This window comes from Helianthus annuus, chromosome 8, assembly GCF_002127325.2.
Source record: "Helianthus annuus cultivar XRQ/B chromosome 8, HanXRQr2.0-SUNRISE, whole genome shotgun sequence".
NCBI lineage: Eukaryota > Viridiplantae > Streptophyta > Magnoliopsida > Asterales > Asteraceae > Helianthus > Helianthus annuus.
Window position 1 is genome coordinate 393,457 of NC_035440.2, and position 17,211 is coordinate 410,667.

General features: G+C 35.1%; 1 protein-coding gene and 1 long non-coding RNA gene across 2 annotated transcripts; one reads left to right on the forward strand and one right to left on the reverse strand.

Annotated features, from left to right (window-relative positions):
- Positions 1–4,170: 4,170 nt before the first annotated feature.
- Positions 4,171–5,628, forward strand: LOC118481136. Its single transcript, XR_004864527.1, has 2 exons — positions 4,171–4,335; positions 5,385–5,628. It is a non-coding gene; the product is annotated as an uncharacterized LOC118481136 (long non-coding RNA).
- Positions 5,629–12,177: 6,549 nt separating this feature from the next.
- LOC110871709 (WAT1-related protein At1g70260-like) lies at positions 12,178–17,055 on the reverse strand. Its single transcript, XM_022120425.2, has 7 exons — positions 16,789–17,055; positions 16,593–16,637; positions 15,711–15,827; positions 13,163–13,406; positions 12,810–12,968; positions 12,546–12,697; positions 12,178–12,451 (listed from the first exon to the last, which is right to left on the reverse strand). The coding sequence occupies exons 1-7, from the start codon at positions 16,995–16,997 to the stop codon at positions 12,316–12,318; spliced, it is 1,062 nt and encodes a 353-aa protein (XP_021976117.1). The 5' UTR covers positions 16,998–17,055; the 3' UTR covers positions 12,178–12,315.
- Positions 17,056–17,211: the final 156 nt, after the last annotated feature.

Sequence of the window (17,211 nt, forward strand, 5' to 3'; positions counted from 1 at the left end):
GCGGTGGGGCGTTGATATTGTTTGAAATTATATTTAAAAAACAAAGTTGTTAAAAAATTAACAAAAATGCAACAGAAATTTCGTAAAAATTCAAAAAATATTAACTTTATTAAAATTCAGGACTTACAGTCTAAATTGGTAAGAAAAAAAAACTTTATTAAATTGATGAAATAATAAAGAAAAAATAGACTGATTAAAATGAGTGTTAATGAAAATTCAATAAATGACAAAAAAGTTTCTATTTATCATTCACACCTTTTAATTTAATATATAAATATATTCTTTTATATGTTTATTTATTTATCTTTTAAAGTGATTTTAAGCTTTAAAATATATTTCTAAACTTTAAATTTTGTTATGAAAATAGATGTAAAAAGTAGCGATGATGTATAATTGTAAGAATGTTTGTGCAAGAATGTAACATTTGAAAGAAATATAAGTGCTTACGTAGATTAAATTGAAATATGATAATATTAGCAAAGTACTTTGATGGCATAAGAGCCACATATGATTTCACAAACACCGATTCATTTTTATCTTCCCAATCGATAACCCTCTTCTTTAATCATGTGTCGCTCGAATTCTTCATCTACTCTCCAAGTGGAACACAAGCTTTACCCTGATGTGATTGTTACTAATGAAGAACTTTATTCCTATAATGCTTATCATGGAGAATAGTCAATATACTATTTCTGGGCAGAGTTGTTCAAAATCCATTGTAGAGTATTCGAAGTTCTTGACCGTATCATTCCCTCACAATCTAATGACTCTTCATCCTCAACAAAAGAGCCAAGAAAAAGTATGGTTGATAAGGAAAAAGTTGAGAAAGAAAAGAAGGCCATGGTTGACTTATGAAATCGTATTGACGCCATTGTCCTACAATAGATTTACGAAACTATATCTCATGATCATTTACAGAGATTTACGAAACCCAACTCTTTAATGACTCAAGCGTGGTCTGATTTAGCCAACATTTTCCAAGACATGGGAACACAAGAGTAGTGTATCTGGAACATGAATTCTCCAATTGGATAATTTCTTTAATGTTTAATCGTACTGTCAAGCAGTTAAGATGCTTTCTGACCAACTGGCGAACTCGATGCTCCTATTGCTAATCAAAGGCTTGTGTTATAACTCATTGCTGGATTGTATGATTCATATGACGGGGTTGCCATGTTTCTTCAAGAAACATCCCCGCTACCAGAATTCTACGATATACGTTGTAAGTTAATAACATAAGAAATTAGGAATGGGCACCAAGACTTTGTTGCAAACACGGTTGGAACAACCCTACTTACCTCTTCACAACCTTCGGATCATCCAGATGGACGAGGTCGCACAACACATGGACACAGAAAAACCTATAGGGGTATATGGGTCGTGGCCAAGGTCATAACCATCTACACCGAGGTAGTGGGCGTCCCTCCTCCCTATTGTTCCACAATATCCTAGCCAACCCAAAACCAATAATAGTGGTCCATGCCACCTTGGGGATAAACATACCCTCTTTGCTTATACCCAATTGCCCTGTCTCCTAAGCTTGACTGTGTGGAATCCTTCACTCGATACCACATTAAGCCTATGCCTCATCTAAAGCCTTTTATGCTCCTATAGATATAGACCAAAAGTTATGTTATAATGTCACTTAATCCTCCGGACCAAAATTGGTACTTAGACTTAGGAGCCACCTTGCATTTGACGAATTCTCTTAAGTAAATTTTCCAATTATCTCAGTAACGATTCTCTTAAAAAATAATCATTAGATATGGCTCAACTATTTCTACTGTAGGCACCGGTAACCAAACGCTTTACTTACCATTACCTATTTAAACTAAATAATGTTCTTCATGACCCTCATTAATTAAAAAATTGTTATCCGTCTGTAGTTTAACACGTGACAATCATATCTCAATTGAAATTGATCCTTTTGGTTTTGTTGTGAAGCACTTGCGGACATGTATCCTCATTATATCCTCTTTTACTATCACTTCTCAGGTATATACGACAATCGTAAACATTTGCTGCATTTTCTTAAGACCTGTGGCACTAAAGATTGGGCCATACCAGATCGGGTCTACCAATACTCATTAGTCAGAGCACGAGATTAGAAGCATTAGGAAAATGTTATAATGCAACTGTTAATTAGATTGCATGAAATAACTACTGCCTAAATAAGCATTACTGTAGGAAATGTTGGTGTGGCAAGTAAATTGCCTTGAAGGAGAGACATATTTAACAAAATTACATAATTGGCATGTTAGTAGTCGACTTATGAGAGTCAGGATGAATAACGGGCTAAGACCCAGACGAATGACTTAAGTATTAACAAGAAAGGAATATTTTTGCAAGAAATGGTAAAATGGCGTTTTCATAAGTATGTCCAAATGAAAAGGAAGTACAACGCGTACTTCAAACCATAATTATAAAGAATAAAAGGAGTTGATGACCGAAGGTCAGAAATTAGTAAGAAGTGGCAGTTTGACCTTGAAAAGTTAAATTGCTGAAAAGTTTGTAAAAATAACAGATGAAATGTAAGGATATTGTGTAAGGTATTGAATGTGTAATGTGTTTTTGTATGTAAATGGGAATTTTAGGAAAGAGCTCTAGAAAGTTAGACACTAAATATGGAGGGAACCTTAAAACGACTATTAAAAGTCTATTGTTTTGGGATGTAAAGTAGTTGTCTAGCCGTTGATTTTGGTAGAAAAGAATGGTAGAATTCTTGATCTGATAAAACAATAAAATTAGGGATATGATGACCCTGTGTCGAAACTAGCCATGTGGATGATTGAAACCCAGTCGGGTATGGCAAGGACTCGTGAAAAGGCGAGTCAATTCAGCCTATGGATCATTGATTAATATTATGAAAGCAAGGTTGGTAAGATTTTTGAAATTATGATTGTTAGATAGAAAGTTGTGGATTGACTAATACCCTCTGTACGAATGAATGGTAGATCAAGTATGACATAACATGGATTGTTTGACCTTTAACGGTCAATAATGGAATACAATTTTTTCAGCCCATAATTTATGTCATTTAGAGGAAGCTCAAGTCCTTGAAGGGAAATTTTGAGTTATGATCATATATTCATATGAAAAACTCAAGCAATGTGCATATATGTGCATTGTAAGTAGTACATGAATCGAACTAACAAACAAATGGCATGAATAAAATAACCCTGGAGTTTATCTTAAGGGGGTGTACATAGTATATGTAATGGTAATGACCATAGAATGTTGTTTAACTCTCGAGTTAAGTAAGAATAAGTGAGAATGAAATAGTAGTTATATTTTGATAGTGATAACCCTAATTGAATGTTTGCAATATACGTATGTTCATGGTCTAAATGTTCATGTGTTAACAAATGTATGTAGAAGGGATGCTAATAGTGGAACGCAATAGTAAGCTCATGATGAGTACTTATGTGACTAATGTAAGAATGGAATATTAAGTACGATTAATAAATACATAAAAGTCTTTTGGTAAATTTAACAAGGTAGGAACAAAACTTATAATTATGTTTGTTCATGAATAAAGCCCTGTTGTGTAAGCCACGAGTGGGTTTGTGTTATAGTATGCATTTTGAAAGAATTGAATGAATAAATATGCAGTGATGAGATTGCTAGGAATTTAACATTTTACAAGGAATCGGGATTCAATAAGTTGAATTGAGTGCCTGAGGACTAGTAACGTCCAGCGATTTGAGATATGCATTATGGATATGTGGTAGCGGTTTTACTCGACATACCCGTGCATGTGATCTAGTATGCCAATTAAAGGAATAAACTACTGGAAGGTGAAGGTAGTTATAGTCTGGTAGTAATGAGAAAGGTTTCGGGGATGAAACTTCCTTTAGGGGGGGGGGGGTAAACTTGTAACTCCTCAAAACCCGAATGTTTAACTCACTAGTATGTTTTCTTGTGATATGCACATGAAATAAAATAACTAAATATTTAGCTTATTGCATTTTATTGTATTAAATAAATAAGTAAGTCTAGTTAACTTGGTTAGGGTTATTTGTTAACTAAAATAAATAAGTTATGACCAAATAAAAATAAGGAAGCAATCTTGAGGGACTAGATGTGTATATTTATGAAAGATGATATAACTAGTTAGTGGAGATCGGAGGAACTAGGTGTGTATATTTATTAAAGATGATATAACTAATTAGTGGGGATTGGAGGAACATCAGACATTCTGATGTTCGACATTTTCAAGGGACGAAGAAGAACCCATTCAAGTTTTGTAGAAATTCAACAAATTGAAGGGATTTTGGCATGATAATTAAATGCATGGATCAAGATTTAGAATTATCTGTCCCTAACAAACATGTGGTAAGTTGTAGGTTTTCATTTGGTGACTTTGCGAGTAATGGGTATGTGATCAACCTTTGATTTTGTATGTTAATAAGCATGAATGTGTGTTAGAATCACCAAATAAAACTTCTTATATGAATGATTTCAAGTAATTTGAAATTTTGTGATGAAACCCATTTGTATTGGTGAGAGTGGTGACACTAGTGTATCACCCATGTCCAATTCTCATTCAAATCTTGATGTATAGGTTGTATTTGATTGATTCTTGTTAGTTGGATTGAGTAAGGTCGGTAAGTAACTTAATTTTAGTTGTAATTGACAAATGAAACGAGAGGTAGGAAGATTATAGATGAAGAGCTTGCACATAGGGCTGATTTGGTTGAAATTATGCACACCGTGTGATTAATTTCAGGTTTGATTGAGATCAAGGAAATTCGTCTAAAATTATGGCATATTTTAACACTAAATTGAAAGAGTCATAACTTACTCAAAACTACATAGTTTTTGGTGAATCTTTTTCTGAAAGTTGAAAAATTGAGTCAGTTTTTAGTTCCAAGTGGATTCATGTCGAAATTCAAAGTGGTTTATTCTAGACATTGAAAACAAGGCAACTAGGTCAGCAGCTCCGGCTGCAAGACTAGTTGTCCTTGTAACATCGATTTGGGGTATCAAAACTTTTTGGAAATTTGTGTTTTTGGTATCCAAATAACCATAAGACAAAGGGGTTCATCTTGGTAGAAAGGAATGACCTAATTCTAAACTTATTGTTCGAGAATTGATGTTAAAGTCAGTGCTTGAAATCTATCCAGTAAAGTTGTTTTGTAGGGTTTTACAAAATGATGAAATAAGTTATATAAGAGTGTGTTTTATGAAGCATATGAGCATATAATTGACATAATGTGCCTTAATGTGATAAGTGATGTTTGATGTAAGTGAGTTTATAATTATGGCTCAAGCTATGTGGTTATACTTGCTAATGAAGCCCAAAATGAGATATGGATATGAATTACATATGAATGAACTTGTGGCTAACCCAAATTGGATGATGGAATGATATGGTGAAGTAGGTCATCGAATTTGGGAAAGGACATAAGGGGATAAACATGATCACTTGGTAATTAAGGTTTGAGCTTAAAGTCAAGCAAGGACTTGAAGACTCCAGGTAAGTGATTCCCGAGCTCAACTTCTTATTATGTAAATGAAAGCTTATGTATATAAGAATGGAATCATGAAAGGATGGATAGATAATAGTGGCGCAAAGGTAAGGAATGTTGTAACGGGTCATTTGTATTTTAATTATGCTTGAAACCACATGGTGGGCAACAAACGGGTGATAATTAAGGAAGTAGCGTAGTAAGATGTAGATTATAGATGTTGGGGTTAAGGAATTAGTGTTGGACATTAAACCAAAAACAAATTGTCAGTCGTGTGATTTTGGAAAACATATCAAGTTACCTTTTATTTATTCTGATTTTTATACATTATGTCCCTTCGACATTATCTATAGAGATATGTGGACATCATCGGTTGCAAGCCCGGCCGACCATAGATACTATATTTTGTTTTTGGACGATTATTTAAATTTCATGTGGACATATTCTCTTGGTCATAAATCTCAGTTCTTCTCCACCTTCTTAAATTTTCAAACTCTAATCTAAAATCAATTTCATCAAAATATCAAGACTTTTCAATGTGATGATGGCATTATACACTTATACAAACCAACTGGCGCTGGTTAATACCAATTATCCCTGAACTCTCGTCGGTAAAGGGACGACGTTTTGGTTCATATAAATATACAATTATGCTATTACCAACGTCATACACATCGGAGAGTAACCGAAGCGCCGATAGAAAAAACAATATTACTATATATAGAAACCCAACTTTACACTTTTCTTGCCGAAAAGTAATCGACGCACCGATCGTCCATACCAAATTATCAAACCCTTTCATAACCCGCAAATCCCAATAAACCTCTGTTCGTAATTAAAACCTAAAGTCGATCACATTCAACATCAAAGCAACATACTTCTCTTTATTCATTTTCATGATTATCATTTTCCAACCGTAATTCCACAATCCGGTGACGGTGTCGGTGATTACTTTCTGAGAGTCCAGGATCCGACAACAACTTAATCAACAAACATCATCATTCCTCGGAGGTTAGTCTGAAAAACAATTACTCTGCTCGAAGATTAACCATTCTGACACTTTAGACTATCACAAAGCTGTGATATCTTTTAAATATCGACAATACAAATGCATCTCACTACGCTAATCTTGCTAACCGGCTTGACGAAGACCCGTGACTCAAACCATAAGACATCAATCTGGTCACGATATGAAGAATCTAAACTTCCTATGATCACGAACTAACGAATCCAGATCCTATGCATCCTTGGACAATCTGAAGTCGGAACCACCCGAATGCTGTTGCATGTCTGAATTTCAAAAATGTCGGGATTTCAATATATTCTAATGAAATTTTCATTCCCCCTCATTTTTGCAAATTCTGGCCTCTCTAATCTCATCACTGAATTTCCCCCTCAAACTTGGCAAATTCAGTCCTCTCTGTTCACAGAAAAACTCAAGTATATACATTCTGCAAAAGTCAGTTTTTCATCAATGCGGATTTTTTGATTTGGCCCATTAATAGTCAGATAACCCAGATGATAAACATTCTACATAGGTATCATAACTACCCCACTATCTTCACTACTTAGTGATCCCATCATCATATCTGTTCTCTGAAGCCCCCGACGGTGTCCCCGAACAACCCGTATTAAACGTTAAAAACCCGAAAAAATTTTCAATCACCAAGTTTTTTCTGGACACTCATCTCGTCACTACGATCAAAAATGACTTTTTTAGGCATTTGGCTCATTCGTGCGAATGAAGCAGGTCCATTCGTGCGAATGAGATGATTTTAGAACGAATAAGGTGTGTTCGTGCGAATGAAATTTTCAAACGGTTGAAAATCCTCTTCGTGCGAATGGGGTTTCCTCCGTTCGAACGCTGCTGATCACATTTTTCGAGCCAAAATCTTTATTTTTGCGAATTTCATGATGATTCTTGCACAAATATGTTCACAATTCAATTCTAAACAATCCTATGGTCTCAATTTACTTTTTGCCCGTGAATTGACCATTTATTTGATGTTTTACGTCTAGAACCCATAGAACCCATAATTCATGAGCGTAGGTGATTCAGTCAACTATTAGATCAATTGAATCGGTATTGTAGCTCTGATACCAATTGAGATTCTGCGATCCAACGGGTTTAGATGGGAGTTTGGACGGGATAGAACTAATTCGGTAGAATATTATTAAGAATGTAGTAGAAGCAGAAGGATTGTATTCATACTGAAAGAGGTTACATCATTTACAAGATGGAGAAAAAATTTCTCTAGCATTTCCCCTCTGGGAACTCCAAAACTTCTCTTCAGCTCTCACTCACAACTCCTATATATAGGCATTATGCCCCGTGCAAGCGAGGCTTGTGCAAATGGACACATTCCATTCGTGCGAAGGGAACTTTACAATGCAAAACCGTATTTCTAACTCTCATCTATACAATATTCAACACACGCTCTTTCTAGCATATTCGCACAGTGACAGACACACAGAATATGCATTAACACTTTCTCACCAAAATATCACTAGAATCGTTGTCAGATCGCAACACTGACGATTCCGATGTAGATTTTGTTGAAGTTGTGACCGAGCTATCCGGATTTCCGGTCATTACAGATGGGTTAGAATCTCAATCTCACATACTTTAAGTTGTATGTTTATGCATTTTTTTTTCATTTAATTGGTCGTATTCAATTTTGATTTTGATTATTGGTATGATTTGAAGTATACAAGGAAAGGCAGGGGGCTTGCAAAAAGGTGCCTCCTTCTTATTATATGTTTAACTGCCTAATATTTAGGGTGTTAATTGGGTTTGTCATTCAAGTTTCCTGTAGTTCGGGTCGGTCTATTTGGTAGTTCGGTTATGTACATCTTTGTTGATTTAAAAGAAAGTTGGTTTACAATTTTACATACAACACTTTTGTTCCAAAAGATCCCAATCTTCGTGTTGTTTGAAAAGTTAATATAATTCAACACAACAACATTACCCTCCTATTTATTTGGAAGTGAAGTTCATGTGTATTCATGAATATGAATCATTGATAACAGGCCAATAGTTAAGTCGATATAGTTCGGGTTAACCGAGTTAATCAAATTACGGATATTTATGGTGTTGATGTTCACTCATACAGAAACATAGATAAAAGATTGGTTTTAAATGGTTGCAGGGGGGTAAATCAGTCTTCAGGTTTGTGCTTCATTTTCTCGTCGTTTGTAGTATATTTTATTTTGAATCCGGCTGATTTGGTCATATTCAATATTGATTTTGATTGTTCATATTGATAGATCATTCCTTTGTTATTGATATTTTGATTGTTGAAAGTGTCCTAGCGCCATTTGTCTCTTAATGAAGCAGTTAGTTCAAGTAACCAAGAACAATGAATAGATTCTTTAATGAACAATAGATAATTTGTATGATTTGTTGGTTCAGGCCTTGCTAACACATACATATCCAAACACACACTTGCAACGATCTTCTTTATCACACTTCAAAAGAGATTTACAAGTGATGAATAGAAAAGTGAATGCAAAATTTCTTATATAGGAAATAAGAACAAAAGAAAACAACCCACTAAATATTATTCATCCATATCCCCATGTGCCATATTCCCCCCTAAGCACATGTTTGCTCCAAATCAGGTGACCCATATTCCATCTAATTAAATCAGCTTATCCATAACCATGTTGTCCTCCGAACCGTTTATATCCGACCCACGACCATGTTGCCTTTTAGAACTTGCATATAGTACGTTGCATGGGCTAGCTTCTAATTGTTAGAATACGATTTGTTAATCACATTAGGAGACATGACCTATTGGGATATTAATTGTAACACATGGTAAATGTTTAAGATGGGTAGTTTAGGCGGGTCGGGTAAAAATGTCAACATGCGCGATGAAATGGGTTGGTCAGGTCGGGCCACAAACACTTTTGGTCAGTTTTAAAAGCTTTTTATATATAATTATAATTTAAACATGTCCCGCCGCAATGCGCAGGCTGGCGTTAACTTGTTGAATACACAAATCAATTGTTTTCTAAGAACTTTACTCAACATGGTATGTTCTCCCCTTTTACTTGTCCCCACACCTCAAGTGAAAATGCTGAAGCTAAGCAAAACATACACTCCATTAACAATCCCATTTGCACCCTCCTAGCTCAACCATATCTTACCTAGTAAACTTATTCAACATTAAACACTACATGCGCACTATACCATCAACGACCCTCTTGATGAACATTTACGTGTTTTTGGGTGCCTTTGCTACCCCCTCTTCCCCTCCACCTCTATAAATAGATGGAAAACCACCCCACTCCTTGTGTGTTTCAAGGGTACCCATCTAACCATCGAGGTTACACATGTTATAATTTATCTGCACGCCAACTTATTATTTCCTGACATGTCCATTTTGAGGAAACAATTTTCCCATTTGCTAACCGAAACAACACCCCCTAACAACACCCCCTATGATTTTTGCCATTATGATTTCCCTCCTTCCTTGTGACCTCAGATCCAATGCACCGTGGCCCACAATATTTCACCACCTACATTACAACCCACCCCCAACATTCTGCCATGACCCAAACATCACCTACTAGCCCCTCAACCACTTGTGGCCCATCTCTAATCGGTCTAGCTCATTCCTCACCCCATAAACCTACTCCATCGTCCCACACACATCCTCAATCTCCCACTCTCCACACATATTTTAGACAAACTGTTGCTCATTCCCAATTTACCACACTTCCCACTCCTATTATACCGCCACTCCGTGCTACCACAACCAAGTGGCACAATGACCACATGTCAAATGGCTAGCATTTCTAAACCAAAATAAATATTCAACCTTCATACTACTTCCAATCCCATCTCTCATATACCTCGTTACCCAGTCGAAACTATCCTTGACCTCAATTGGAAAAAGGCCATAAATGACGAGTTCGAGGCCTTGATTGAAAATAAGCCATTGGAATTAAAACCTAGACAATTGAACGTAAATGGTAAATCGGTGTATCTGGATATTTAATCTTAAAATTAATTAGTCTGATGGTTCTTTTGAGCATTATATAAGGATCTCTTGGTTTGTGATGGCATGACACGACGAGTCGTAATTGATTATGGCAAGACATTTAGCGCGGTAGTCAAATCGGCGACCATCCATACGGTTTTATCATTAGCAGTCTCATACTCATGGAAAATCCATCAATTCAATGTTAAAAATGTGTTTTTACATGGGAAGTTAGAAGGAACCGTTTTCATGCATCAAACGTATGCTTTTCGCGACCAGAGATTCCTTGATCATGTATGCTGCTTTAAATGGTCACTTTATGGCCTAAACAGTCTTGGTATCAATGCTTCACTGACTTTGTTCTCTGGTTTTACTTACTTTTACTTTTCAACAATCATCAAAATGTATGAAACAAGTGCCAAAGTTTTAATCCAAAACAAGTCCATACTTACTATTGAGCATGATTTTTGGTTCAATAACGAGTGAAAACTTTGGTACTTGTTTTTTTTTGTACATTTTGATGATTGTTGAAAATAAAAGAAAGTAAAAACCGAAAAAAAAAAGATAAAAAGGCATAAAAACCAAAAAAAAGCAAAAAATTCACTAGTTAAAAATGGGTAGATTTGAAAAACTTATGATTTAGTAAAAGAAAATGGTAAAATGGGTATTTGATATTTTAGCTTATAGAAAGGGTATATGTAATTCAAATTTTGGATTAGTTATATATATCAAATAAAAACAACACTTCTCAGAGCACTTACAACAACACGTACATATCACATACTTTTTTCATAACGCCTAATAATTGGCACTGGTGCATACAAATTAATTTGAACCATTTATCATGCCTCCCACCGTCCATCATAATTTTGAAGATGAAATGTTCTACGTCAAAGCAAATGGTGTCTCGTCACTTTCACTTTCACTTTCCTTTAGGGAATGTATTATTTTCTTGTACGTGTACAAAGCAATTAACCATAACAATATAACTATACTCTAAGGAGACCCGGGGTGGAAAAGAAATACCCCGTGATACAATGTTATAACGCGTTATACAATCCCAAACACCACCGTCACTCAATGTTATAACGCGTCAAAATGAAAGTGCGTTGAATATATCACGCGTGAAGAAGTGTTGGGTGGTGAGGGAAATTGTTGGTTGTAAGGAAAATTGTTGGGTGTGGTGGTGAGTGATGGACATTTCCACTTAAATTCATCCCTAGTGATGAAATAATGGTTGATGACATGGCGGAACTTGATTGGAAGTTGTGAGTGAGTGATGAGTGATGACCACTCCTACCGCCTAACAAAATATATGATTAAACACACTATATATCTAGATCATATAGAGTTGATTCAAACAAATACACATTACCGACGGATTGCCGGTTCCTTTAGTTGATTTTTTTTTTTTATTCTTTCTTTATGTTAAGCTGGATTTCATCGAAGTTCCGTCGGTTAATTACCTACTCATATAATGCCCATTGTTTAGCCATTGTCATGTACCCCACCGATTGAAACTTATATTTAATACAACATAAACTTTCCGTTCTGTGTGTTCGCTTATTCAACAATATTGATAAACGGATATTTATTTAAAATTAGTAACGTACTTCCTTCATGAGTTGAATGATAATTTATTCGTGGTACCTCTCCATGGATGTTGAGAGCTCTAGAACCCCACACATTATTTGTTTATTTTGTTTAGTGCAAACAACTTTAAATAAATATTGTAGTTTTTTATTTCATGCATAATATAATACTATAATATTGTACATATTATGCTCGTGCTAGGGCCTCCAAAACATACCCTCGCTTACATACATACGTACATACATATGACGTTTACTTATAGTTTAAACTTGTTCTTCTTGCAAAAGAGGAGCTCTCTCTTCCGGTAAATCCACTTTGGCCCTTTTACTTTCATCCTCTTTAAGTTGACCCCACATCATTATGAAATATCCAATTCCAGTTATCGCTGCGGCCATCAAGCTACATTTGCATATTAGAAAACGTTAATGCCGAAACAAATATAAGACTGATAACAAGTTAAGATGTAGAGTAGCTAGTATTCATAAAGGGCTACCTTCCATAATGAAATGTTTGAGCAAAGAAAAGGCAACCAAACATGCCAGCAATTGGAACCCCAAGAGGCTTGAACATAGTAACATAAAACTGACTTTTTGTTCGTCCACACCACATATATACATTGCTTTTGATAAGACTTCCAAATAGCGCCTGTTTCGGAAAACACATGATAACGGGACTTATAATCGACCTTAACTTGCACTTGTAGCTTGAAACATTACCATTTTAACACTACAATGTTATGATAAGCTTGATTGCTTACCGTTAACACAATGACAAGGAGTCCCATGTCAAGTTGCAACCTCCATGCACTAGGGTCTCTTTCTATGACTAAAGCAAACAAAGCAGATTGAAATGTCCCAAATAAGCTAGAACTAGAAGCCACTGTCATTACTTCTGGGCATTTTTCTATGGTTCTCGCCTGTGTGTCAATAATGAAATAAAAAGGTTTGCTTAATGATAGACATATGTTCTATGAATTTCAAGAGGACGATCATTTGGTTTGTCATCCGTTGCTAAAGCAAAGAAAATAAATATTGGAAGAAATTTTTTAGTGAAAAATACTTCTTTTGTTGATAAAACCAAATGACTGTATGAGGGTAATTAAAGAAAAACCTGAAAAATATTCCATATTGAGTAACATAAATTTGCGGCTGCAAAAAGAGCACAACCAAGAACCCAATTTTCCTTGTGGGATAAGAAAACAAAGAGCTGAGGAGCTTGATGAAGATGGGTCGAAGCTGGGTCTTGGACCACAGGACCCCTATAGAGAATGAGCGTTACAGCTCCAATGAGTGACACCAGTGTACCCATTAACTTTATTCGACTGGCTGAACTTTTCAAATCCACATTTGTCTTCCTATAAACAATAACAAATTGATGGATGATAATTGTGTAAAAGTAGATAAGATAAAAACATGTATTCACAATATATTTAGATCATCATGATCATATTGGAACCGATTTTTACAAAACACGATCATGAGCAAGTCCGGTGTATAAACAGGTAACACATGGCTATCTCTTTACAATTTTTGCAATAATTTTGAATTCATCTAACAATCAATTGCTTTTTGAGTTTTCTATAACTATGAATTCATCTAACAATCAGTTGCTTTTTAATACATATATAATATATACGTAGTAATAACTTTTATATGTTAGTGACCGTTTTACTATATATCTAGAATTCATCTATTTTCTGATGATGTCAAAAGTCAAAAAACAAAGGAGTACTCCTGGATCTGTATGTATATTGATATTCTATAAGGCATACGTTGAAATAAATATTTGATTCATACGATAACTAATATTAGCGACCGCATGAGACGCCAGACAAAACTTGACGTCAGTTTGTCTTTCCATGCATGGTGCTTTTGGTAGCCACCGGCCACTTCTAATTTCTGACTCATACATTCTTTTAAAAGTATTTATAAATTATGTTAAACAAATAATAAAGTTTGACTTATTCATTATATGGGGAAGGTTCAAATGAAAACCACTAGTTATTGTGAAAACTAGAAAACTAACTAAAACCCACTAAAAAGGAGGGAGGGAAGACTTTTAATGAAGGAGGGGTAAAATTGGAACAAAAAATATATAACTTTTCAAAAATTTCTCATTTCTCCATACGTTATCATTTTAAAACAAAAATGGCACCATAAGATCACAAATTTTCTTATCTTTCATTCAAGTATATTCGAGCATATTTTTTATGACATAAAAAAAGATTTATTGTGTCGTCTTGTTTTCAATACTATTATTATAGTAGTGCACATGTGCAATATAACATGTACTACAATGTGCATTACATGCTTAAAATTAGTTTTTTGATTCTAGTTTAGCTTTTAGGGTTAGTTTTTTTGGAGGTTTAGGATTAGGATTAGGTTTTTGGGTGTGGGGGGAGGGGGGTTTAGGTTTTTGGGGGGTGGGGGTGGGGGGGGGGTTAGGTTTTTTTCGGGTTTATGTTTAGGGTTTAGTTTTAGGTTTTCGGGAGGGTGGGGGTGGGGGGGGTTTAGGTTTTTTTTTTTTTTTTTTGGGGGGGGGGGGGGTTAGGCTTTTGGTGGGAGGGTGAATTTAGGTTTTGAGGGGGGGGGGTGGGGGGTTTAGGTTTTTGGGGGGTGTCGGTGGGGGGTGGGTTAAGTGGTTTAGGCTTTCCGTATTAGTGCACATGTGCAGTACAACCAAATTTTTTTTTTTTTTTTTTTTGAAATTTTTTTTCCATATATAAAAAGTAGCGATTTTTCTAAAAAAAATTGTAAAAAAAAAAAAAAATTTTTGTATGTTTTTTAGGTTTTTTTAGGCTTTTTTAGTTAGTTTTCGAGTTTTCACAATAAAAGTGGTTTTCATTTGAACCATCCCCTTCATTATATACAAATCCAAATACTTAGGTATAAACCTTTTGAACTACTTTGCTTATCCGTATCCTAATACAAAGTATACGACGTTTTTTGCTAATAAAGTGTCCGTAATTTTTCTTATTAATCAGAAACTTATGTTAATTAATATTATAAGCTTAGTTAAATCATAAATGGGAAAAAATGTAGTTGGTGCAATTATAAATGTATGTATATACGTGATTGTTATTGGCTCATTTTATTTCTACACCCTCATAATCTTATTCTCACGTCATTTTCACTCTCTCTCTCTACATATCTACGTACATATAGAGAGATAGAGGGGAGCTCGGGTACAATTAATTATTGTTGACCCAATTATTATATGGATGGTAACTATTATTGTTTTAGGATTTTTTTAACAACAAATCTTACTCCTATTCTAATTTACAATTTTACACCAATAGTCTTAAAATACTCAATTGCTCAAACTTTAACTTAGAGCACCTCCTTTAAAAATAGTCTTAAAATACTCAATTGCTCAAACTTGAACTTAGAGCACCTCCTTTAAAAAGTATGCGCACTTCCTTTAAAGAGTATGTGCCTCTTTTAAAAAGTATGCGTCTCTAACATGTGAACTATCATACATGATACATTGGATTGTTTAGGATAATTAATTTACAAAATAATAAGGAATATGCATGTATGTATGTAGCAATTGCTTAGACAATGCATGCATGCACATCAATGGTTTTAAAACACAAAAATATGCATGCAGTAACCATTCAAACTTTGTATTCGAAACCAGGGTAGAAAAAGAAGCGAACCTGCAAATGACGGCAAGAACGAATGAAATAGAGGGGATCAAACAACCCATTCCAATAGCAACGATTGGGGAACTATAACTCAATCCGACAAATGCTAGATTCTGTGCCATTGTCACCCTACACAAATTCATGATTTATAAATCTCCAATCAGCTAGAATTCTTTGCTCCTCTTTTATCTTAATTTGGGATCATGATCAGATATTTATATATATGATCCTTTATGACTATAAGTAAAGCTTTATCATGTATCATTTTAAGTTACCAATATACAATTTATTTCAATTTTATTTTTAAATATACATTAATATATTTTTGCACATATATATTTTATCTTAAATGGTTGTACTTTATAATTTAATTTTAGCTCCAAACTTGGGTTTTTTTTTTCATAATCTGCAAGATCGAAAGAATAAGAAACTTAATTGGTGAACCATAAGAGAGGACGGGGTGGTCCCGTGATAATATAACGGGAATATTAATAACGCGTGATACTTTCCAAAATCCCACCCCGCTTCCTTGCTATAACGTGTTATACAATCACGCGATTCCATTTTCGTTATTTTTTCAACGCATTATTCTTTTTTTGTGAGTGTAATTGTTGGTTGGGGGGGAATTGTTGGGTGTGGTGGTGAGTGATGACCACCCCCACTAAAAAAGTTGTGAGTGATGGAAAAATGGTCGATGACATGGCAGCATTTGATTGGTGCTTGTGAGTGATAGAATTCTATCACTAGTGACCCCCCCTAATATCAGTGACCAGCTTTTACTATCATTTGCATTACTGCTAAAACCTTTTAGCGAATGATTGTCATCGACTCATCGCTAATAAGGATGATATCTTTATATCTTATGAGGAAGAGATCAAGAGCAAGAATACAAACCCTACGAAACCAAGAAGAAAAAACCATGGTATAAGATCTTCTCTCCTGCAAGATAATCAAACTTTAAGTACGATCTATAGTATTATGAAGTTAAACATTCATCATGCATGCATGCATGCATACATGGATGATCCGCATGTATTTGCATCTGAATCATCTGATTAATCAATTATTTAATTAAGGGAAAGAACCGAACTTGTTTCTACTAACGATGAAGGTGTTGTAAGGGAGAAGAAAGATAGAAGAGAGTGCATTGGTGTAGACGACGAACACAAAGGGACTTAACCCTTTGGAGAAGACGGTGCTAGCCAAGATGGTCAAGCCGATGGTGCAAAACTCCATTAAAGCCATTAGCATGCATGGCACTACCTCACCCACCACCAGACCCTTCTTTTCCATCATCATTTCTTCTTCTTTTCTCTCTCACTCTTTTAGTTCTCTCTCTAGATAGACACTGAAGATGTTGGTTGCAGACAAGCTCATTTGTAGGGGTTTAAATAGGGGAATGAGTGAGTAACCCTTGAGGAATGGTGAAGGTGCTTTAGGGTTTCGCAGCAACTCGAATGGCCCAATCACATAGAGGGAAGGCAATCTAGTTATTTCCATTATTTTATTCATC

Coding starts and splice junctions, on each gene's coding strand:
- LOC110871709 (XM_022120425.2), bottom strand. CDS start 16,997: ATGATGATGGAAAAGAAGGGTCTGGTGGTGGGTGAGGTAGTGCCATGC. Junction 16,638..16,788: donor TTCATCGTTAGTAGAAACAA/GTTCGGTTCTTT, acceptor ATTATCTTGCAG/GAGAGAAGATCTTATACCAT. Junction 12,698..12,809: donor TCCTTGTCATTGTGTTAACG/GTAAGCAATCAA, acceptor TTTCCGAAACAG/GCGCTATTTGGAAGTCTTAT.